We start from the raw sequence: 24,735 nt of genomic DNA on the forward strand, positions 1-24,735 counted from the left end.
TCCAGTGTCTGCCCCTCCTACAGCAGGAACGGCAATTGAAATAGACGATTTTGATCCTGATGAAGATGATGATGTTGATTGTCACAATTTATTTCCTAATCCAGAACAACTGGAGGGTCAGCCGCACTTGCTGAGCCAATCAGATTTAGATGATCTGGTAAGAGATCTGTCATTATCTAAAGAAAAGTCAGAACTGCTAGCTTCTAGACTTCAGGAATGGAATTTGCTACAACGAGGCACCACAATGTCACACTTTCGTCATCGACAACCCAAGTTAGCTGCATACTATGCAATGGAAAGCGATGTCTGTTTCTGTACTGATGTAAATGGTCTTATGATGGAGTTAGATGGTACACATGTTCCAGATAAATGGAGGCTATTCATTGAAAGCTGTCTTGTTGCACAATGGTAACGAAAAACCATCTGTTCCATTGGCTCATGCGGTTGGAATGAAAGAGACCCATGCTTCTATGGAGTTAATTTTGAAAATGATCAAATGCTCAGAACATAAATGGAAAATTTGTGCTGACCTGAAAGTGGTAGCACTGCTGCTTGGCCTACAGTTAGGGTACACACAACATATGTGTTTCTTGTGCCTATGGAACAGTCGTGATGACAACAATCATTACAAAATGAGACGGTGGCCTCTCAGAGCCGAGCACACAGTTGGTCAGTACAATGTACAACACAAATCACTGGTCGATCGACTTCAAGTTCATCTTCCACCACTTCACATTAAACTTGGTTTAATGAAAAAATGTTGTAATTGCCCCTGATCGTGATGGAAATGGTTTCCAGTATTTGAAGAAGTTTAGCACACTTAAAACTGATGCTAAAATAAAGGCAGGTATTTTTATTGCCCCCGAAATTAACAAACTAATGCATGATGACACATTCAGAACAAAACTCAACCCTCTGGAAGTTGCAGCTCGGGATGCATTAGTGCTAGTAGTGCAGAACTCCCTTGGGAACAGACGAGCTACAAACTCTGCTGAATTAGTAGACAACATGCTTACAGCATATGAACAACTTGGCTGCCGGATGTCATTGAAAGTGCATTTCCTACGTTCCCATCTTGACTTTTTCCCACCCAATTTGGGACACGTAAGTGACGAACATGGAGAGCGGTTCCATAAAGATATTTCTACAAAATAGAACAGGTATCAAGGCCGCTGTATTCCCAACATGATGGGGGACTACTGCTGGTTTTTGCAACGGGTTAATATGACCGTTCACAAAGGCAAAGCAGATGCCTGAAGCACTTTTACCAGTACTGGGCCTCGCTCAAGTAAGACTTTTAAACTGAAAAACAAGACTTTTTGAAATTTTGTTATTCCATTACATTTTCATACACCGGTTACTACGCAAACTTTGATGTAGATAAGGAAATTGTTGGAGTAAAACTCGTTCTGTTCAAAATTATTCGATGCTTTCCAAGCATTTATTTACTTATGCTAGTTTCACACTAGCGGCAGGGGACTCCGGCAGGTGAACAGCCTGTCGGATCCGTCCTGCCGCTAGTTCACGTGTGCCCCCGGACTGCTGCTCCGTCCCCATTGACTATAATGGGGGCAGGGGCGGAGTTCCGGCGGCGGCACCGCAGTGCACGGAGAGAGGCAGCCGGAATAAAAGTACTGCATGCACAGCCTGCCGGAGTCCCCTGCCGCTAATGTGAAAGTACCCTTAGGCCTACTTATGCATAGCAAAATTTTGTGACGTGTTACAACAATTCTGACTTCGGATTTGTAATCTGCACACTCGATTTAGTATAGGACAAATGGTTTTTGGCCAGTAGCAGACGAAAAGTTATTTTTTTGTTGCGTGGTGTTAGAACACGAAGAACCATTTGACTTTAGTTGCGGTGAATATAACGTGGATCCCGTCTCTAGGTTTCTTGCTCTTCTATATTGCCTGTGGATGGCAGATACATCAGTGCTGTGGGGCTCAGTGTATATGTGGATAGCGGTGTGTGTGACTTCAGGCTCCTCCAGTAGATAAGTCAGGGAGCGTGGACACATTTGGAGTTATCATTCTTTCATCTGCGCTGGAGTGTGTCTGGCTGTGCATGAATCTGCTGCATCAATACGGGATTATGCGTCTGACTGTGTGGCTGATAGAGAAATAGTAGCCCACTTGCATGACCGTGCATGAGGCTTAGGCATCATTACAGCAGTGTGTGTGGCGGTAAGATAAAACATTCCTCCCTTACGCTTTGCACAAAGTAAAACACGTAAAAAAAGAATTCTGTTTGTAATGAAAGTTCATTTTTCACATAGAAAAGCTTTATTTGCAGTCTTCCTATGAACACAGGGTTTACTATGCACATACTGTACTCGGTAGGACGACCTCCAGTATATGTCGTTGTTCCTTCCTTGTACACGCAGCTTTGGGTATAAGGAGCCGCTAGGAAATCCTGTCCCACATGGCCGTTCTCACTGGCCCCATCACCAGTTGTATTCTGCTGTAAGATGGAAGCGATTAATCTACATTTGCAGTATATCTTAATTTCCTTCTTTTTTTTTTTGCTTATGCAGCTCCTTTTCCAGTCCATGGTAACCTCTAGTCTTGTCCTTCTTCATCCCTCTACCACTTGGTATCTTAGTAAGCGTGCGTTTGCACAAAGTTGTGAAGAAATGGAGTAAAGCAAGACTGCAATATCAGACTACACTGGATTCGTTTGTTGTCTGTTACCATGGAGATGCATAGATCTGCATGGCACTGTGCATCCAAAATGAAAGCGGTTATTTGGTAACATACTGTATATTGATGACTAGTGTTGAGCGAACTTGAATTTTGCAAGTTCGGCGTTCAGGTTTAGCTTATCTAAGAATACCGTAATAGATTCCGTTACCGGGGACCATGACAGAATTCTACGACTGCATGCTCCACGGAAGCATATAAGAGGCATTCTGTCTATTATGACGGAATTCAATACGGAATGCCTCTTTTAGGCTTCTGTGGAACATGCCATCATAGAATTCGGTTTTGGTCCGTGGTAACGGAATCCATTACGGAATTCTTAGAAAATCTGAACGCCGAACTTGCAAATCGCAAGTTCGCTCAACACTATTAATGACCTATCCTCTGACACCCGGGACTTCTGCTGATCGTTTGCTAGAAGAGGTCGGGTGTTCATTAAATGCTTCGGCCTCCTCTCAGGCCAATGATGATACGTTCATCGGTCACGTGGACTAGGCACAGCTCAGCCCCATTCAAGTCAATGGGGCAGAGCTGCAATACCAAGCACAGCCACTGTACGTTATACGGCGCTATGCTTGATAAGCTGCTGGGAGCCGGTTGCAGTGAACGCAGTGGCTTCCTGAAACAGCTGATTGGCAGAGGTGCCGCGAGTCAGACCCCTGAGGGTAGGTCATCATTATCAATTCTGGGATAACCAGGATTCCGAAGTGGGCTTTAGTACCGAGAAACCAGCCGATACCAAAGCCCACTTTTGGTTTCCCATGGTTAAATTGTTTTTAAATACGCAGGTATGAATACAGTAGTGTTTCACCGAACCCTTGCACGATGAACTTTCGCTCCACGGAGCCAATACATTTTAATGGTGTACAGAAACAGCATTGACATTGAAGTTTTTGAACGAATCGACTTTGGATCTGTGAAGCCTAATCTTAGTCTATATAGTGTCGCACCGTGACCTAGTGAGACTGCGACACAACAGTTGCACGAAAGTCCATCCAAGTTGGATTTTTGTGCAACTGTCATGTCGTAGTCTCAGCATGTCACAGTGCGACACCATAGACTATTATTACAGAAAATGTTGCACGCCATTCATGCGATGTAAATGTTGCGTGAGACGTTGCACTGTAGGTGTACACTTTTGCCTCTCCACAATTGTTGTCGTATAGCCCTACCCTAAAGTGCGGTGGCCGTGTGGCTGTTCATCCAGCTGCGGCTGTGCCTGATAATGGAGCTGGTACTGAGGATTCGGTGTCACTGCTGATTGTGGGGTCAGCCCTCCTCTAAGAATGACTCCATCAGACCCTTTAATAAAAATCCCTTGATATAGTAGAAGTCACCGAGCAGCACTTTCAGTTGGGATTCTCTATCTACTCCCGTTTTCAGGGCAAAATATGAAGTTTATTTGGTGACTTTCACTGTCAAATTATATAAAAAATAAGAATTATTGCAGAAATGATGAAACGGCTGTCAGAATGATCGATGGGGGTAGTATTACCAGCTCTTTACCCCTTGGGTACTGTGCATGTTAAATAGAGATTCACAGCTTGTTTCCTTATTTAGATCGAATTAAAATTCCCAGAAAACCCTGTGCCGACGGTTAAAAATGAGGCTGATCTGAACGTACTCGATGCCGTCTAATCCCTTTAAGTAATTAGATTTGCACTGAGACTCGTTTTCTCCCTATTGATTTATTAGGTTGGCGGGGAGGAATCGCGTTTTTTCCTCCTCTAGTCCCTCTCGTCAGACGACTATATCTGGTTCAGTTATGAGAGCCTCCTCCAGGTTTTTTTTTTTTTTTTTTTTTACTTAATTCCTTAGTGGCACTGGCCATTGCTCCAGTTTTTTGTGAATCCTCTCGGAATTGATGACGGTGGGGAAGAGCTGTTTGGACTCCTTTGATCAACTTTACGTAGGAGCAGAACCACCTTGATTGCTATCATCTTTCTCCTGGCAAAATTGGTGTTCGTCCGTAGGGTCCTCTGTGTGTACCAGATAACAGAGAAAGGCCCATAAAGGGGTATTCCTAACTTGGTGGTGTATCATGGTGGAATGTGGAGAGGATCCTGGAGATGGAGCTGCCCTCTGGTCCCTTTTCTCGCCCAGTTTCCTTGGGGGACACAGAAGACCTTGGGTATAGCTCATCTCCCTAGGAGGCGTGACACTAAGTGAAAACTGTTAAGCCCCTCCTCCACAGCTATACCCTCAGCCTGGAGAGAGAGACTGCCAGTTTTTGCTTAGTGTCCAAGGAGGCAAGACACTCCCTGCTCTGCAGGGCTGTTTTCTCCTTGTTTAAATTTTGATTTTTACTTTTTTCTTTTCTTTTTGTTCCAGACATTACGGGACAACAGAGACGCACTAGACCTCTCTGTTTCTCCCGGGGTCGAGCTGCGCCAGTGCCGGTCATCCGCACTGCTGCCTCCCCCACAGAAGGCAAGGTGGACCAGGGCAGCCCAGCTCCCCTGCATCCCGCCAGCGCAAGGGTCGCCCGCACGCCAAGTCCCTCTTCCAGCGTCCTGCCACTACGGTGCCAGTAGCTGAAGGGGCGACCCTGCTGGAACGGACCGAGGGTGAAGACGGCTGTGGTGAGAGAGTGGCTTCTCCAGCCCTACGACCCCCTCCCCCCACCCAGGTCTCCTGCGTGACTGACCCCCATACTGGTCCCTGCTGGTCCTAGGCTGGCCCCATCCTAGCTTGTTTTATTAGCTCCCTCTCCTCCCCTCCACAATAGGTGCCCACTGAGGGGTTATGCTGGCGTCCCTATCATGCCGCCCAGGGAGCTGCCTCTATCCTTTACGGGCACCCGGTCACAGGGTCCCCCGCCCCCCTATCGCCTTACCGGTGCGCTGCTCAGGGCCAGAGGCCCTCTCCTGACGGCTGCAGCGTAGGGCCCTTGTTTCCGGTCCGCGGGGTGGGCACCCGCGGCCGGAATGACTGGTGCGGTGTTCCAGCATACCCTGGCCGACCGCTGGTGCTCTGAGAGGCTGTCTTTCCGGTCGGCCGGGCGCCGCAGAGGGATTCTGTCCCAGGATTCCGGCTCCTTCCCGGGCCCCCTGACTGTTCCGGCCCGCGGGGTGGGCTCCCGCGGCCGGTATTATGCACGCTCCGCTCCCTCCAGGTCCCGGCCGGTACCTCCGGGCACCGCAAAAATTTAGGCCCCGGCTTCGCGGCCTACTAGGCCGCACAGTTCCGGCCTCGATTGGAGGGGGCGGGCACTCTCCAGGCGCGAATTCTTCCCGCCGGAGGTTCCCCCGCCCCCAGGAGATCGCTGTACCGCCCTCAGGTCGGATCCCTGTTAACCTCTTGGATGCCGACGGCTCCCATCTGGAGGAGACCCTAAGGAAATGGCCTGTCTAATCCACCTAGCATAGACGATGACGTCGGCGCAGGCTGTGCCCTTATATGGTGGCCCCTTCCTACCTCAAAGAGGCTGTGTTTTAGAATAATAAATAAAAAATAAAAATTTAATAAAAAATATAAATACAGAAATAATATAAAACTAAACTGTATGTGTGTGTGTATATATATATATATATATATATATACAGACGTGGACAAAATTGTTGGTACCCTTTGGTCAATGAAAGAAAAAGTCACAATGGTCACAGAAATAACTTTAATCTGACAAAAGTAATAATAAATTAAAATTCTATAAATGTTAACCAATGAAAGTCAGACATTGTTTTTCAACCATGCTTCAACAGAATTATGTAAAAAAATAAACTCATGAAACAGGCATGGACAAAAATGATGGTACCCCTAGAAAACACAGAACATAATGTGACCAAAGGGACATGTTAATTCAAGGTGTGTCCACTAATTAGCATCACAGGTGTCTACAACCTTGTAATCAGCCATTGGGCCTATATATATGGCTCCAGGTAATCACTGTGTTGTTTGGTGATATGGTGTGTACCACACTCGACATGGACCAGAGGAAGCAAAGGAAAGAGCTGTCTCAAGAGATCAGAAAGAAAATTATAGACAAGCATGTTAAAGGTAAAGGCTATAAGACCATCTCCAAGCAACTAGATGTTCCTGTGAGTACAGTTGCACATATTATTCATAAGTTTAAGATCCATGGGACTGTAGCCAACCTCCCTGGACGTGGCCGCAGGAGGAAAATTGATGACAAATCTAAGAGACGGATAATCCGAATGGTAACAAAAGAGCCTAGAAAGACTTCTAAAGAGATTCAAGGTGAACTTCATGCTCAAGGAACATCAGTGTCAGATCGCACCATCCGTCGTTGTTTGAGCCAAAGTGGACTACATGGGAGACGACCAAGGAGGACACCATTGTTGAAAACGAATCATAAAAAAGCAAGACTGGAATATGCCAAACTACATGTTGACAAGCCACAAAGCTTCTGGGAGAATGTCCTGTGGACAGATGAGACAAAAATCGAAGTTTTTGCCAAGGCACATCAGCTGTATGTTCACAGACGAAAAAATGAAGCATATCAAGAAAAGAACACTGTCCCTACTGTGAAACATGGAGGAGGCTCTGTTATGTTCTGGGGCTGCTTTGCTGCGTCTGGCACAGGGTGTCTTGAATCTGTGCAGGGTACAATGAAATCTCAAGACTATCAAGGAATTCTAGAGAGAAATGTACTAGCCAGTGTCAGAAAGCTTGGTCTCAGTCGCAGGTCATGGGTCTTGCAACAGGACAATGACCCAAAACACACCGCTAAAAACACCCAAGAATGGCTAAGAGGAAAAAATTGGACTATTCTAAAGTGGCCTTCTATGAGCCCTGACCTCAATCCTATTGAGCATCTTTGGAAGGAGCTGAAACATGCAGTCTGGAAAAGGCACCCTTCAAACCGGACACAACTGGAGCAGTTTGCTCATGAGGAGTGGGCCAAAATACCTGCTGAGAGGTGCAGATGTCTCATTGACAGTTACAGGAAGCGTTTGATTGCAGTGATTGCCTCAAAAGGTTGCGCAACAAAATATTAAGTTAGGGGTACCATCATTTTTGTCCATGCCTGTTTCATGAGTTTATTTTTTTACATAATTCTGTTGAAGCATGGTTGAAAAACAATGTCTGACTTTCATTGGTTAACATTTATAGAATTTTAATTTATTATTACTTTTGTCAGATTAAAGTTATTTCTGTGACCATTGTGACTTTTTCTTTCATTGACCAAAGGGTACCAACAATTTTGTCCACGTCTGTATATATATATATATATATAATAAAGAAATTCCGCAGCACATCCACGTAGTAGAAAAATAAAAAGACTTTATTCACCCAGCTGGGTGAATAAAGTCTTTTTATTTTTCTACTACGTGGATGTGCTGCGGAATTTCTTTATTTTATAATTTGGAGGTGGATCGCCGACTCAGCCGCTGGCACTCCCATTACAGAATACGGATAGTGGTGCTGCCCACATTGCTTTTTCTATATATATATATATATATATATATATATATAAGACATATCTGTATCTTTTTTGTTGGCTGCGCAGGATGCTGCAGCCTGACCTTAGAGCGCTGGCCGTATGCCTGCCCCTATTCCATAGGCGGCATGTTGCGCTCCGTGGCACTGGCCAGGTACATGTTCCCCTTCTAGGCGGACCCTTGCGCTCTCCTGGGATACGGCGCTGGCCAGGTGCAGGCCGCCTTTTCTATAGGCAGAATTAGTCGCCCTCTCCAGTCACGGTGCTGGCCATGTGCATGACCCCCCATTCTAGGCGGCATACTGCACTCTCCCTGGCTGCGGGCTGGCCTTGTGCATGACCCCCTTCTGTAGGCGGAATACTGCTCTTTTACCGCAGACGGTGCTGGCCATGTGCACGACCCCCTTCCATAGGCGGAATGCTGCACTCTCGCTGGATTCGCTACGGCCATATGCATGACCTCCTTCAGTAGGCGGAACGCTGCACTCTCGCTGGGTTCGCTACGGCCATATGCATGACCTCCTTCCATAAGTGGGATGCGGCACTCTCTCTGGATTCGCTGCTGGCCATACGCATGACCTCCGTCCAATGGAGGACTGCTGCCCTCTCTCTCTGGATTCGCTGCCAGCCATATGCATGGCCTCCGTCCATAGGCAGAACGCTGCACTCTCGCTGGATTCGCTACGGCCATATGCATGACCTCCTTCCATGGGTGGAGTGCTGCAGACCTCCGTCCCATGGAGGGCTGCTGCACTCTCTCTCTGGATTCGCTGCCGGCCATATGCATGACCTCCGTCCATAGGCAGAACGCTGCACTCTCGCTGGATTCGCTGCTGGCCATATGCATGACCTCCGTCCATAGGCGGAATGCTGCACTTTCTGGATTCGCTGCCGGCTATACGCATAACCTCCGTCCATAGGCGGAATGCTGCGCTCTCACTGGTTTCGCTGTCGGCCATGTGCACGACCCCCTTCCTTGGGTGGTATGCTGCGCTCTCACTGGATCCGCTGCCGGCCATGTGCATGACCCCCTTTCCAGGGGCGGTGTGCTGCACTGACTGGATTCGCTGCCAGCAGTGGGCATGTATCCTTTCCTCAGGCGGCATGCGCACATACCCTCTGACTGTGGTTGTTCTCTTTCAACGCCACTGACTGTGGTTGTTTTCTCGCCAGTGCGTTGCTGGCCATGTGCATGACCCGCATCCTTGGAGGGGTGCTTGCATTTTCACTGGATGCAATGATGGCCGTGTACATGGCCCCACCCCTTTCTGGGCGGAATACTGCACTTTCACCGGATGTGTTGCGGGCCATAAACAGCCCTCCTCATTCCATGGGTGGAAATTTGCACCCTCACGAGACCCATGGCTGTCCTTGATATGCTGTGCGGGACTCTTGCATGTTCCCCTTCATTGCGGAGTAGTTGCACTCCCACAGTATTCGGTGTTGGGTGGGTTATTGCGCAATCGCTTAATGCTAGGATAACCCCGTGCATGTCCCCCTTTCACTGGGCGGACCTCCTGCGTTCCTGCTGGGTACTGTGCGGCCATGTGCATGGTCTCCTTCTGGATACTGTTGGACTCTGTGGCTGATCCCTTTCACTGGGTGACAATTTTTTTGCAGTGAGCGGAATTTCTGGTGCGCTCTGTCCGTTGTTTGGGCCGTGTATGCCTTCTCCTCCCATAGGTGGGTTGGCCTTCTCACTGCTTGCTTGCGTATGCCTCACTTCCTTCTGCGACATACTTTTTTCTTTTGGGATAAGGTGCTTGTCACGGGCCTTGCACTCTTCTCTAAGGAGATCATTCTGTCCACCTGTATAACCCCTGGGTGTTGTCATACCAGCATTAAAAGAATGCCATTGTATTCAAGGTGTATACTTTAGATATAAGTAGATGGGCTCTACTTGCTCTCTACTGCACCGAGCTGGGTGGTGCTCGTTCTCTGGTTTGGCCTGTATATTGTGGTCCCGTTGTGTCGGCATCCTCCATGTCCGTTGGCCTTTCCACCTGGGGAGTGTTTGTGGTTCTTAGATACGTACCCATTCGTTCTCCCGCGCACTTGCTTCCCGGCGCAAGCGGTCACTGGGTCGAGAGTGCCGTTTGCAGTGCCACTCGACTTCTGCGTTGGCTCTGGCGGGACTGCTGTTCCCTCGCCTACTACTGTTTCCTCCTCTTCGGGTGTCGTGCGGTATGAGTCTTTTCTTTTGGCGCCCTCTGCGCTTCAGGCTGGTCCGCTACCGGGTTGGGGCCGCTTTTCTCCTCATGGTCACCCAACTTCTCTTGGGTGCTCGCTTACCCAGGTCCGGAGGACTTCCACCTTGGGTTCTTCGGGGTATTCGTCTTCGGCGTGGCAGTGTACCGGGCGCCTCAGTGTAGCGGGGTTCTGCCTTTTAGCTGTCCTATGGCTTCCCTGTTGCCCACTCCTCCTTTCGGTTGGAGGGTGTTATGCCGGCCTCTGTCTCGACTGCCTTTAATCGCCGACTCTGTTTGGCTTCGGCTCGGTACCGATCACTCCGATGTGGCTTCTGTCCCGGCCACGCTTCAGAGGCTGTTCTTTCACTGCCCTCCCCTCTGGGGAGAGCATGGTTGTTCATGTGGATGGTTCCGGTGTTCCTTTTGGCCTCGTACGGTCTCCCTTGTTCTAGCTGTGTGCCTATTTACCGGGTCTACCGCGTTCTGTCCTCCCTTTATTTTCCATTCTGGGCAATGGTCCTGCTATGGTCTTACCTTCTCGGTAACTTGGGAGGACTTCCATTCGGTCAAGATTGCCCTTAGATCTCCCACACCGGGACTGTAGGACGTCTTCCTGTGGTGGCTACATCGACATGGACTTTGGCCTGTCTTGTCCTGGCGGTTGCTGGGCGGACCCTTCGGTTCCTTCCGTCTGTCCTTCTGCTCCCCCCACTCCGGGTGGATACGGGACAACGTTGCTCGGGGGCCGGCGGGACCAGTTTTGCCGACAGTTCTGCCCGTATTACTGGTCTGCGCCTGATCACATTGGGTTTTCACCCGCTTGCCCAGGCGACTCTAGCGGGCTCGCTAGTGTTCGCTCCTGGCCGTGTTTCGTCCAGGATCTGTTGTAGGACTTAGGGTTTTTACCGGGGGTTCTGTGGGCAGCTGGGCGTTCCCCCACTCTGCCTTTCTCTCTCCATGGTTCTGTCTTTCTCCAGTCCGACCTAGATCTGGGACTGGGACTCTGTTGCTTGAAGTGTCAAGTGTCAGCACTGTCCTTCCCCTTTCAGCGTTCCCCGGCCTTCTGGGCCTGTCAAGACCCTCTTCCGTGCAGCGGCTTTGGGGTTCCCTTGTACTGCCCTCGGGTTCCGCCCTGGGAATTACATACTGGGCTCTTGGCACTCCAATCTTTCCCTTGGAGCCGTTACAGAAGTTCTCTCTACTCCTTCTGTCCTGTACGGTTGTGTTTCCGTAGCCGTTGTGTCTCTGACGGGTGCCTGAGTGGCGGCCCTTCTTGTTTCGTGCCTTCTGTCTTTCCTCAGGACAGGGCTGTTCTCCATCCCGTCTCTTCCTTCCTTCTGAAGGTGGTGTTTGTCTTTCATTTTAACGAGGCATTCGCCCTCCCCTTCCCACCCCCGGGAACGGACACTTCACCGGTTTGGACGTTGTTTGGGCCTTGCGGTTTTTACTTGGAGATCTCCGACTCTTGTCGACGTTCGGTCTCTTGGGTTTCCAGGAGGTCCGCGCAAAGGGTTGGCGGCCTCCAGGGTGGCTTTCCTCCGCTTTCTCACAGTGGCTATTGCTGTGGTTACCACACCATGGGCAGGGTTCTGCTTTTGGTGTCACCGTTGTTTCACTGGAGCGGTCGGTGCCTCCTAGGCCGGAGGCATTTGGCTTCGGCCATGCGTTTGTGCAAGGCGGTCACTGGTCTTCCTTGCGGAGTTCTACAGGGTGCATACTCTGGCTTCGGCAGATGCTGCCTTGGGCTGCCTGGTCTGCAGGCGGCGGTTTCTTGGTGCCTTAGGGTGCTTCGCCTTGGTGCTGTGGTCCCTCCCCTTTTTGGACTGCTTTTGAACGTCCCAAGGTCTTCTGTGTCCCCCAAGGAAACTGGGCGAGAAAACGAGATTTTTGTATAACTTACCAGTAAAATCTCTTTCTCGCTCTTTCCTTGGGGGACACAGCACCCACCCATTCTTTTTTTTTCTCTACACGGTTTCCGAGTTTGTTTTACCCGTTGGGTAGTTGGCTTGTTGGTTCCATTTTTGGACTTTGCCTTTTTTCACTACTTGGACACGCAACTGGCAGCCTCTCTCTCCAGGCTGAGGGTATAGCTGTGGAGGAGGGGCTTAACAGTTTTCACTTAGTGTCACGCCTCCTAGGGAGATGAGCTATACCCAAGGTCTTCTGTGTCCCCCAAGGAAAGAGCGAGAAAGAGATTTTACTGGTAAGTTATACAAAAATCTCGTTTTTGCAGTGGGTGACCTGGGTGCCGCAATGGAGGTAAATACCATGGCGAGGCCACATTGCAGACTTGTATCCATTCTCGGGAGAGGTGGAGAATTAAAGTAGTTGTTCCATTAAGACAACTTATCTTCCATTAACGGTATCGGTGAAGTGTCTGATCAGCAGGGGCTTCATGGAAGGGTCACCGAACAGGGGTGCACTGGCCATAGACCCTACAGGGAAATTTCTGGTGGTTCCAGGGGGCAGCTCAAGCCCTCGTCACGGCCACCTGGTGGGTGCATAATGATCTGATTCAGCATTAATTAATGCTTGGATCATCAAACACTTGGCTAAAGGCTGCAGGTGCCCTCCTGAACTCAACCGTATCGCCGTCTTGTGGCGAGGGCGGCAGTGTTTTGTGTTGTGATATTTGGTTCTGCTGGGGCGGTATTTTGTGCTTCATTATGGTTTTGCAGGATCTACCTAATTTTGCTGTCTTTGCCTACTTGTATTGACCCATCTTGAGTCAATTTGGACCTGTCTACAACCTGGGGCCACTTTTCTTTTTTTTTTTTTTCTTTTTCTCCAGGGTCACTTTAAGTTTCCAGTCCGCCCCTGAATCCGATCACTGGTTCTTTAGCTCTGGGGATCACTACTACTTTCTGTGGGAGTAATGTGGTTGTAAGTAGTTCAGTTCCCAAGCAGCAGCACCACAAGAGAAATGAAGCATTACACAAATACTGTCGAATTCAATGGACTCTCTATGTAATGAACGGAAGTGTAGGGTCCTCCAGGGCGAGAGGCGCTCTTTGTAGCCACCCTTCTCTTTGGCTTGTAGAAGCAGGGTCCTGAATGGGGGACTCCCTTTCTAGTAATTCAGAGCTCTATAATAGGGGAGGTAGTTGAACCAGGTCGCTGATGTGTGTTCCTAGTGGCTGCTCTTTTGCCTCTGAATAGTAAATGTGGCCAAGGGCTGTGCAAGACAATATGGGGGATAAATCTGGCAAAGATTGGCAGATGCCTCCTGTACCAGATTTGTACAGTGATTGATCGATTCAATTAAAATTGACATCATTTTATCAGTTATTAAGTCAGTTCCGGAATATACATAAATGTAAAATTCCATATTTACTGTCATCACTCTTTCCTGTATATATTATTATTGAATTATTCGCTTGTCGTCACCTCCTGCTTTTTTTTTCTTACCTTACAGGAAATGAATCAAAGTTTTGAAGAATGGGAAAGACTAATGAGATGTCCAGAATCGGCACCTTCAGATTCCGGGAGCCCCTTCATTCAGGTCATGGGCATGATTACCCGCATGTATAAGCAGACGGCACTGGCAAAGGTATGTTGTATTCATGCAGGTGCAAAGATTTTCTTTTTTTTTTTTTCAATAGAAATTTTATAAAAGATTCATCAGGGTTGGGGCTCATGCATATGACTGTCGGATGTTTTGCGGTTCTCAAATTGTGGATCCACAAAACAAGAATACTGGCCGTGTGCATGTCCCATTTTGTGGAACAGCGGGCCCCTAATAGTGTGCATGTCCCATTTTGTGGAACAGCGGGCCCCTGATAGAACAGTCCGATCCTGGTCAGTAATGCGGACAATAATAGGACATGTTCTATTTTTTTGGGTGGAACGGCCATACGGACATGGAATGCACACGGAGTACTTTCCATTTTTTTTGCGCCCGATTTGAAGTGAATGATTCCACATATGGGCCACAAAAAAAAAAAAAAACGGAACTACACAAAAAAATAAGTTCATGTGCAAGAGCCCTTAAAGCGATTGTCTGAGATTTTGATATTGATTTCCTATCCTCAGGGTACATAATCGATATCTTTTCGTGGGGGTCTGACTACCTGCACCCCGCCGATCAACTGTTTAAGAAGGCAACAGTGCTCCGGTGAGCGCTGCAGCCTATTTTTAGGCCAGTGACGTCAAGTTTGTTGGTCACATGGTTTATGCACAGCTCTGTCCCATTCAAGTGAATGGGGCTGACCTGCAATACCAAGCATGGCCACTATACAATGTACAGCGCTGTGCTTGGTAAGTTGTGAAAAGTCCACAGCGTTCAATGGAGCACAGCGGCCTATTTAAACAGCTGAACTGTGGGAGTGCCGGAAGTCTGACCCCCACAATCAAATATTGATGACATATCCTGAGAATAGGAAATATCTCAGATAACCCCTTCAAACTGACACCTAAGAGGCCTAAAAGAATGGCTGTCTGCTGAACAAGTTCTCAGAACACAAATCTACTGTTTTCATCTATTCTTTAGTTGATTTACTTGTGCGGTTATTGTCTTTTTGCATCACCCATCATCTTGAGGTCATGGATGCGCCACCCTCACATTCTCCTGTTAAATGTTTACATACATGTTACAATTAATTATTTCCTCATTGATTGGCGTTTCCAGGCCATAAGGCATCTAAGTACCCCCATTGGCTCCACACCATGATGCCCCATCGACTAGGAATACAGGTGAAACTCGAAAAATTAGAATATCGTGCAAAGTTCATTTTTTTCAGTAATCCAACTTAAAAGGTGAAACTAACACATGAGACTCTTTACATACAAAGCGAGATATTTGAAGCCTTTATTTGTTATAATTAGGATGATTATGGCTTACAGCTTATAAAACCCCAAAGTCACAATTTTTAGGTCCCCTTTGCTCAGGGGGTATGGATTAATTAGCTGACGAGAGTGTGACACTTTGAGCCTAGAATATTGAACATTTTCACAAAATTTAAATGTAAAGCTGCATTAGGGCTGTTTCACACGAGCGGATGCCGTGCGTGACATCCGCTGCGTGAATGACAGCCAAGACCCGATGCGGACAGCGGAAGCACGGAGCAGTAACATGACTGATAATGCTCCGTGCCTCTCTGTGATCTCTTTACTACGAAATCACTGTGAGATAAAGTTGTCACTGTGATTTTGTAGTAAAGAGATCACAGAGAGGCACGGAGCATCATCAATCATGTTACTGCTCCGTGCTCCTGCTGTCCACATCGGGCCTTGGCTGTCATTCACGCAGCGGATGTCACGCACGGCATCAGCTCGTGTGAAACAGTCCTTAATGCAATTCCTTTTAATTTGCATTACTGAAATAAATGGACTTTTGCACGATATTCAAATTTTTCCAGTTTCACCTGTAGATACAGTACAGTACTGTGCAAAAGTTTTATGCAGCTGTGGAAAAAATGATGCAAGGTAAGAATGCTTTCAAAAATAGAAGTGTTAATAGTTTATTTTTGTCAGTTAACAAAATGCAAAGTGAACGAACAAAAGAGAAAACGAAATCCAATCAGTATTTGCAAAATTTCTATCAGCATTAAAAGTTTTCTTAGAAGATGCTTTGTCACAATAGTTTTAGAAGCAAATAGCCTATATGAAAAGAGTGCTTTGGGCCCGTAAAACCGGATTTTTTTGTGGGCAATCCTCCATTTTCTCCCGTCTACACCTTGAGCGGGACAAAGACTTTTATCTTTCTTTTGGTGACCTGCAAAAAATATCTTGTGTTTTTGACATCTGGCCGTAAAGCTAAGTATTATAATTGTATCACATAGTACTCATCCATTACTTTACCCCCTGATGAGCCTGATGAATGTTAGGCGAAACGCGTCGGGGATTTGTGTATATAATTAATTGTTCTTTTGGTTTGAGAGAGTAACGGTGACATTCATCCATTACGATCACCATTCACTCTCCACCGTATCATCTTTGAGTATCTTCCTGTGTAGGGATTTCTAGGGACCGGGTAGCACTAGGTTCGGGGACAGGGAACCTCCACCACAAGGGGGTCGCCCTGGGCATAGCAGACCTATAGGGCCTCTAGGGGAAGTTCCTTTCTTTTTTTTTCAACCCTGTAATCCTTTCGAGTTAGAATTTCTCCCCTTACCCGTATTCGTTGTTTACCCTGTCACCATGTTTGTTTTTCGTCTTGGGGGTTACTACTCCCCCACTGATTAATTTCAGTAATTGTAGTTCTTCACTGTTGGTATATACATACCTATACCCGCTTAAACATTAAATAAAGGTAATTTTAAAAAGTCACTATTTTCATATATGCTGTTTCCAATCAGTATTTGGCAGAATCACTTGTGCAAAGTCAGATTTTTTTATTTAAATTTCCATATGTGCAGCTTCCCACTACTTGTGTGTGGGCACTACTTAAAAGCACTTTTTACATTATTAAAAGCACTAGGTTGTAATGTATAACTTTGCATTTGTGTATCTGCAAAATCCTTCTGTATAGTCCTTCTGTAGCTGGACTATAGACTTGCATCCCTGACCAGTAGGAGAAGAGTTTGCCTCCCTGGAAAAGAAACAAGCATTCCTACAAATCATTGGTGATAAAAGCCATTATTGAGGGCCACAAACACCTTTGCATGGTGGAGGTTTTATAGCTTCAGGCAGCCACACCAACCTTCCAAGAGACAGTTGAGTTTTCCTGTCTAAAATATTTAGCTTGTAGGGAAAGACAAGGAATAGGATCCAAAGCATCTAAGGGAACCAGGTACACCTAACCCACTGCTCCAAAACCAAGAAACCTAAACAGCCTAAAACAGTGGATTTGCAGAATTGACTGATGTACCATCTAGAGACTGCATAATTGTACTGCTGCAACCAAGAGACATCCAAAGTAAAAGTTATGAGTTGCATCTTACCACTGTCTACCTCATTATTACTACCTATGGTTGTATTAACACTGTGCTGCCAGCCCAGGGAGGCTATCTGCTAACCGTGAGTAAACTGATGAACTGTGTGTTATATTATTTGGCCCCTCATCGGTCCACCGTGCATCTCGCGTGTTGCCCCTGCGACTGGCTGGCTGCATATGTAGGTTGAAATACAGTAATTAACTGCTGTGCAGCTTAAAGCTGGGTGAGGAACAGCCAAACTCTGCTACAAAGATAAGGTTGTGAAGGACAGTTTCATGTTGCAGTCCATGCACCATGGCAGAACAGAGCACAGCAACAAGACACAAGGTAGTTATACTGCATGAGCAAGGTCTCTCCCAGGTAAAGATTTTAAAGCAGGCTGGGGTTTCATGGTGTGCTGTTGAAGGTCTTTTGAAGAAGCACAAAAAAAGGGGCGACGCTGAGGACTGTAGACACAGTGGTTGGCCAAGGAAACTTGTCATGCTTACTCCCCTTCAAAATCGGAAGATATCCATCAGTGCCATCTTCTCAGAGCTGGGAGAGACAATGGGACCATCTTCACCCATCTACTATTTGGGGAAGTCTGGCCAAAAGTGGTCTTCGTGGAAGTATTGTGGCCAAAAAGCCTTTAATGTGGAATCAAGACCAAATAAATTTATTAGCTGAAGGACTGGAGGGCAGCACAATAGAGCGTTTGCAGGCAACAGTGAAGCATGGTGGAGGGTCCTTCCAAGTTTGAGGATGCGGACCCGTTCAGTTCCATGGGTTCACAAAAGATGCGAAAAGCACTCCGTTATCTCCGTTCTGCAGCCCTGCACAAAAAAAATAGAACATATCCTATTCTGATCCATAACATGGACAAGGACAGGACTGGTCTATTGAGGGCCAGACCTTCCGTTCTGCAAAATGAGGAACGCACATGGCCGCTATCCGTGTTTTGTGTATGCGCGATTTGCGGACTGCAGAACACAGTACGGCCATGTGCATGAGGCTGTAATGTTGAGAAGTCTATGCTGAGAAATACTGACAGATACTTCTCCAACAGGGAGGTGTCTGAATGGCTCCAAATGTATTCTGCAGGAACACATTGACCCCAAACATCCTATTTCAACAGCCTATTTAATTAAGAACTATCTTCAGCGTAAAGAAGAACAAGTAGTCCTGGAGGTTTTGATATGGCCCTCACAGATCTCAATATCATCCAATCTGTCTGGGATTACATGAAGAGACAGAAGGATTTGAGCAAGCCTAGATCCACAGAAGATCTGCAACAACCTTCCTGCTGGGTTCCTTAAAAAACTGTCTTCAGGTGGGCCTAGAAGAACTGATACTGAAGGGCGGTCACACCTCTGAGGAATATGGATTATTATTTTGTGTCAGCCATGTTCCCACACCAGCCATCAGCTGTTAGATAGCAGAGGTTTGAGACTTCAAAGGAGGGCCCTGCTTCAAAGCCCAGCCAAATGGCATAGAACCTCTAGCAGGCCACTGTTATTTACAATTTCTCACCTCCATTCAGCTAGCCAGGAACCCAGCTAATAGAACAGGAAAAAAACTCTGCAGGGGGTCTAGGCCATTCCCCAGTTCAATGAACATTATCAGACACTATGGAACCGGCGATTTATAAGGGATTATGAATCGCCCGTCTATCACAGACATAAACCAGATACATATTTGTGTCCCTGTGGCCACGATGAACAGGCCCGTGGTCATAGTTTGGTGGTGGGATGCCAGGGAGGGGAGATATACATATCTCCCTAAGAAACCAAATAACTGTACCATGCTTAGACTCTACTGGTACCCGGAACCCAGGCGGATCCATTGGTCCCAGAACCACCTCCCTGTGACATTCTGATCTGGTGCCATGAGCCCTAATCGGTTTTGTGGCTCATGCGCTGCCGGGCAAGCAGAGGGGGAGTGAACCCCTCCCAGAGGCCGGGAGGGGAGGGGCCGTCTACAGGTTAAAAGACTTGTGCCAGCAAGTGGGCGGGTCTTTCTCTGAAGGGGGGTCACATCGTGCCATGTGTTTAGAGGGCCCTGCAAACTGCTGACATCACTGCCTCCCATGTGAATACAGCTAAGAACTCATCACAACCCAAAGGACTCCTATACCTGGTAGACTGACTTTTGTTCTACAATATTGATTAGATTTTGATTTATTTTGTTCATTCACTTGGCATTTTGTTAATTAATGGTAAAAAATAAACTATCAGTTTTATCTTCTCGAGTATTTTTACCTTGCAACATTTTTCCTCCCTTGCCCATATCCTTTGCACAGTCCTGTATACATATACACATATATATATATATATATATATATATATATATATACAGACGTGGACAAAATTGTTGGTACCCTTTGGTCAATGAAAGAAAAAGTCACAATGGTCACAGAAATAACTTTTAATCTGACAAAAGTAATAATAAATTAAAATTCTATAAATGTTAACCAATGAAAGTCAGACATTGTTTTTCAACCATGCTTCAACAGAATTATGTAAAAAAATAAACTCATGAAACAGGCATGGACAAAAATGATGGTACCCCTAACTTAATATTTTGTTGCGCAACCTTTTGAGGCAATCACTGCAATCAAACGCTTCCTGTATCTGTCAATGAGACATCTGCACCTCTCAGCAGGTATTTTGGCCCACTCCTCATGAGCAAACTGCTCCAGTTGTGTCCGGTTTGAAGGGTGCCTTTTCCAGACTGCATGTTTCAGCTCCTTCCAAAGATGCTCAATAGGATTGAGGTCAGGGCTCATAGAAGGCCACTTTAGAATAGTCCAATTTTTTCCTCTTAGCCATTCTTGGGTGTTTTTAGCGGTGTGTTTTGGGTCATTGTCCTGTTGCAAGACCCATGACCTGCGACTGAGACCAAGCTTTCTGACACTGGCTAGTACATTTCTCTCTAGAATTCCTTGATAGTCTTGAGATTTCATTGTACCCTGCACAGATTCAAGACACCCTGTGCCAGACGCAGCAAAGCAGCCCCAGAACATAACAGAGCCTCCTCCATGTTTCACAGTAGGGACAGTGTTCTTTTCTTGATATGCTTCATTTTTTCGTCTGTGAACATACAGCTGATGTGCCTTGGCAAAAACTTCGATTTTTGTCTCATCTGTCCACAGGACATTCTCCCAGAAGCTTTGTGGCTTGTCAACATGTAGTTTGGCATATTCCAGTCTTGCTTTTTTATGATTCGTTTTCAACAATGGTGTCCTCCTTGGTCGTCTCCCATGTAGTCCACTTTGGCTCAAACAACGGCGGATGGTGCGATCTGACACTGATGTTCCTTGAGCATGAAGTTCACCTTGAATCTCTTTAGAAGTCTTTCTAGGCTCTTTTGTTACCATTCGGATTATCCGTCTCTTAGATTTGTCATCAATTTTCCTCCTGCGGCCACGTCCAGGGAGGTTGGCTACAGTCCCATGGATCTTAAACTTATGAATAATATGTGCAACTGTACTCACAGGAACATCTAGTTGCTTGGAGATGGTCTTATAGCCTTTACCTTTAACATGCTTGTCTATAATTTTCTTTCTGATCTCTTGAGACAGCTCTTTCCTTTGCTTCCTCTGGTCCATGTCGAGTGTGGTACACACCATATCACCAAACAACACAGTGATTACCTGGAGCCATATATATAGGCCCAATGGCTGATTACAAGGTTGTAGACACCTGTGATGCTAATTAGTGGACACACCTTGAATTAACATGTCCCTTTGGTCACATTATGTTCTGTGTTTTCTAGGGGTACCATCATTTTTGTCCATGCCTGTTTCATGAGTTTATTTTTTTACATAATTCTGTTGAAGCATGGTTGAAAAACAATGTCTGACTTTCATTGGTTAACATTTATAGAATTTTAATTTATTATTACTTTTGTCAGATTAAAGTTATTTCTGTGACCATTGTGACTTTTTCTTTCATTGACCAAAGGGTACCAACAATTTTGTCCACGTCTGTATATATATATATAAAATCACTTTTGGAACTGCTTTCCTCTGCTCCTGCGATTGGGATCGGTCGGGCTCCTGTGATGCATATTTATACATGTGTATAACAAAAGGCAAAAAGGCACAATGTATGTTTTTCGTTATTTTGTCTATGCTGTATATATTAAATCTGCTGAGCATTATGTTGGTACTGCTTTCCGCGTTAGTCGCCTTTTCATCTAGAGCTATGTCCCGATCCTGCAGATTCACTTTTTGCCGTGACACTTGAAACAATTTTTTTCTCCGAACTTTTCAAGCTATTTAAAAACTTTTTGAAAAAAAAATTGCCTCTCAAGACAAAATACATAGTCCATTGCATACGTTCTACACTTGCTCCTGTTCTTTTTTTCCTTTCCTCCCTTAAAACAACAGCTTTTTGCCAAACCAGATGCTATTTCTTGAGGCAAAAAGACCCAAACACCCACAAAAGGTTTATGACTCAGTGTTGCCATGGAAACTGTGCTGCTTCTAATAACGGCGCGTTTTAGATTAGCAGACAACAATGTATCTCTATGAGGAGATGTCACCGCGCCGGCACCATGGGGAGTTACCTCTCCACATTACCTGCAGACAAATCACTCCTAACGATCACATTTACTATTAATACACTTAGCGCTGGAGAACATAAGTGTAAATTGATTATATCAGTATCTGAAGCCGGCTATTATTGGCAGCCTGCTTTAATGTGACTTCACACACACTGTGTATTAAAATTGTGCAATTTAGGTGATATATAGCCGACGCGCTTCCTTTATTTCTGAGCTCCTGCGTCGTTTCTGTCACCGCCTAAATGGAAGATTGAAGAAAGTAAGAATTAACTTTTTTGTGCCACTTCTTCCAACCATCACTTAAAGGGGTCACCCAGGAGTATGATATTAATAGTCTATCCTCAGAATAGGTCATCAGTATCTGATGGGTGGGGTCTGACTCCCGGAAACCCCCGTTGATCGTCTGTTTGAAGATAAACATAACACTAAACAATAAACATAATCACTATACATAACACTATACACACAAAGAATATATACAGTGGTCTGAGGTTACAAACACAGATGATAGGGTACAACCAAGATTAAGCAGAACAAAAGTCAGTTACCAGGTAGAGGAGTCCTTTGGGTTGTGATGAGTTCTTAGCTGTAGTCACATGAGAAGGCAGTGATGTCAGCAGTTTGCAGGTCCCTCTAAACACATGGCACGATGGGACCCCCCTTCAGAGAAAAGACCCGCCTGCTTGCTGGCACTAGCTTTTTGACCTGTAGCCGGCCCCTCCCCTACCGGCCTCTGGGAGGGGTCCACTTCCCCTCTTCTGGGGCTGGCAGCAAATGAGCCACAAAACCGATTAGGGCTCATGGCTCTAGATCAAAATGTTGCAGGGAGGTGGTTCTGGGACCAATGGATCCGCCTGGGTTACGGCTACAAGTAGAGTCCAAGCATGGTACCGTTTTCTTTCGGGGAGATATGTATATTTACTCCAACCCCCCCCCTCCCCTCGGCATCCCACCACCAAACGATGACCACGGGCTTCTTTATCGTGGCCACAGGGACACAAATATATATCTGGTTTATGCCTGTGATGGATGGGCGATTCATAATTCCTTATGAATCGCCAATTCCATGATGTCTAATAATTTGATTGAAGTGGTGAATGCCGTAGATTCCCTGCAGAGAGGTTTTCCTGTTCCATTAGCTGGGTTCCTGGCTGGCTGAAGTAGGTGCTTTTGTGTAAGCGAGTGGTTTGTTTGCCAAGACCCCCTGCGGTGCTCCTCCCTCTGCTATCAGACAGCAGATGGCTGGTGTGAGAACATGGCTGACATTAAAGGGGTTCTGCAGTTTGTTTAAACTGATGATCTATCCTCTGGATACATCATCAGCATCTGACTGGCGGGGGTCTGACACCCGGGACCCCCGCCGATCAGCTGTTTGAGAAGGCAGCGGCGCTCCAGCAGCGCCGCAGCCTTCTCACTGTTTACCGCTGGCCAAGTGACGTCACGACTAGGGTTGGGCGATATGCCAGTTTCACGATATACCGCGGTATAAAAAAACCGACAATATGTCGATATCGCTGTTTCTTAAATACCGCAGTATTTTGTGACGCTACTGAAGTCCTGGCTGCCATGGTATGTTAGTGAGCAGCATTATACTCACGTGCGCCGTGGCCGCCGGACGCTCCTTCTTCTCATAGGTCTGTGTGGCGCATTGCTAATGCTATCAGCATTAGCAATGCGCCGCACAGACAGAAGAAGGAGCGCCCGGCGGCTACGGCGCACGTGAGTATAATGCTGCTCACTAACATACCATGGCAGCCAGGACTTCAGTAGCGTCCTGGCTGCCATGGTAACCGATCGGAGCCCCAGCATTACACTGCTGGGACTCCGGTCGGAACTGCCCACTGCCACCAATGATGGGGGAGGGTGACCCTGTGGCCACTGCCACCAATGATTAATACTGGGGGGGGGGACGCACTGCCACCAACGATGGAGGGGGGGGGGCACTGCCCACTGCCACCAATGATGGGGGGGGGGGACCCTGTGGCCACTGCCACCAATGATTAATATTATGGGGGTAGTTGAGTTACCAGAGGGAGCTGATAAGAGGGAGAGGCTGGGAGGCACATGAGAGGCTGATCAGAGGCTGGGGGGCACATCAGAGGCTGGGGGCTGATCAGAGGCTGGGGGCTATTTTTTGGTCTTTTGGTTGGTCAGTGGTCACAAAATAAATGTGTTATTTATTTAATTGTTAAAATTGATTTCTGTGAGTACTTAAATAAGAGTATTGGTATCGGGACATCCCTACTATAAACCACTCTTTCTGGTACAGAATTAACCCTGTAATGTTTTTGTTGTTACTAGAAGTCAATTGACTAGTTACAGATACCCGAAATGGTGAAAAATTACATATAAAAGTATAACAATTAACGTCTCCTTGTGGCTGTCCCCATACAGTGTAACGTCTCCTTGTGGCTGTCCCCATACAGTGTAACGTCTCCTTGTGGCTGCCCCATACAGTGTAACGTCTCCTTGTGGCTGCCCCATACAGTGTAACGTCTCCTCGTGGCTGCCCCATACACAGTGTAACGTCTCCTCGTGGCTGCCCCATACACAGTGTAACGTCTCCTCGTGGCTGCCCCATACACAGTGTAACGTCTCCTTGTGGCTGCCCCATACAGTGTAACGTCTCCTTGTGGCTGCCCCATACAGTGTAACGTCTCCTTGTGGCTGCCCCATACAGTGTAACGTCTCCTTGTGGCTGCCCCATACACAGTGTAACGTCTCCTTGTGGCTGCCCCATACACAGTGTAACGTCTCCTCGTGGCTGCCCCATACACAGTGTAACGTCTCCTCGTGGCTGCCCCATACACAGTGTAACGTCTCCTCGTGGCTGCCCCATACACAGTGTAACATCTCCTCGTGGCTGCCCCATACACAGTGTAACGTCTCCTCGTGGTTGCCCCATACACAGTGTAACGTCTCCTCGTGGCCCCAAGTGTTTTTTTTTTCTTCTAAATGGGCATTTGTCGCAATATATATATAGTTATCGCAATAAATTTCTTAATATCGTTATCGTGGGAATATT

At 46.7% G+C, this 24,735-nt stretch overlaps 1 protein-coding gene across 1 annotated transcript in view; it reads left to right on the forward strand.

Annotated features, from left to right (window-relative positions):
* The window catches only part of ZRANB3 (zinc finger RANBP2-type containing 3), a 217,033-nt gene that overhangs the window by 131,807 nt on the left and 60,491 nt on the right, over positions 1 to 24,735 (forward strand). Inside the window, exon 8 of the mRNA XM_044303246.1 lies at positions 13,706 to 13,840. Within this exon, the coding sequence (XP_044159181.1) occupies positions 13,706 to 13,840 (135 nt within the window). The remainder of the gene's footprint in view (positions 1 to 13,705; positions 13,841 to 24,735) is intronic.

The sequence above is a fragment of the Bufo gargarizans genome, chromosome 8 (genome assembly GCF_014858855.1).
Source record: "Bufo gargarizans isolate SCDJY-AF-19 chromosome 8, ASM1485885v1, whole genome shotgun sequence".
NCBI lineage: Eukaryota > Metazoa > Chordata > Amphibia > Anura > Bufonidae > Bufo > Bufo gargarizans.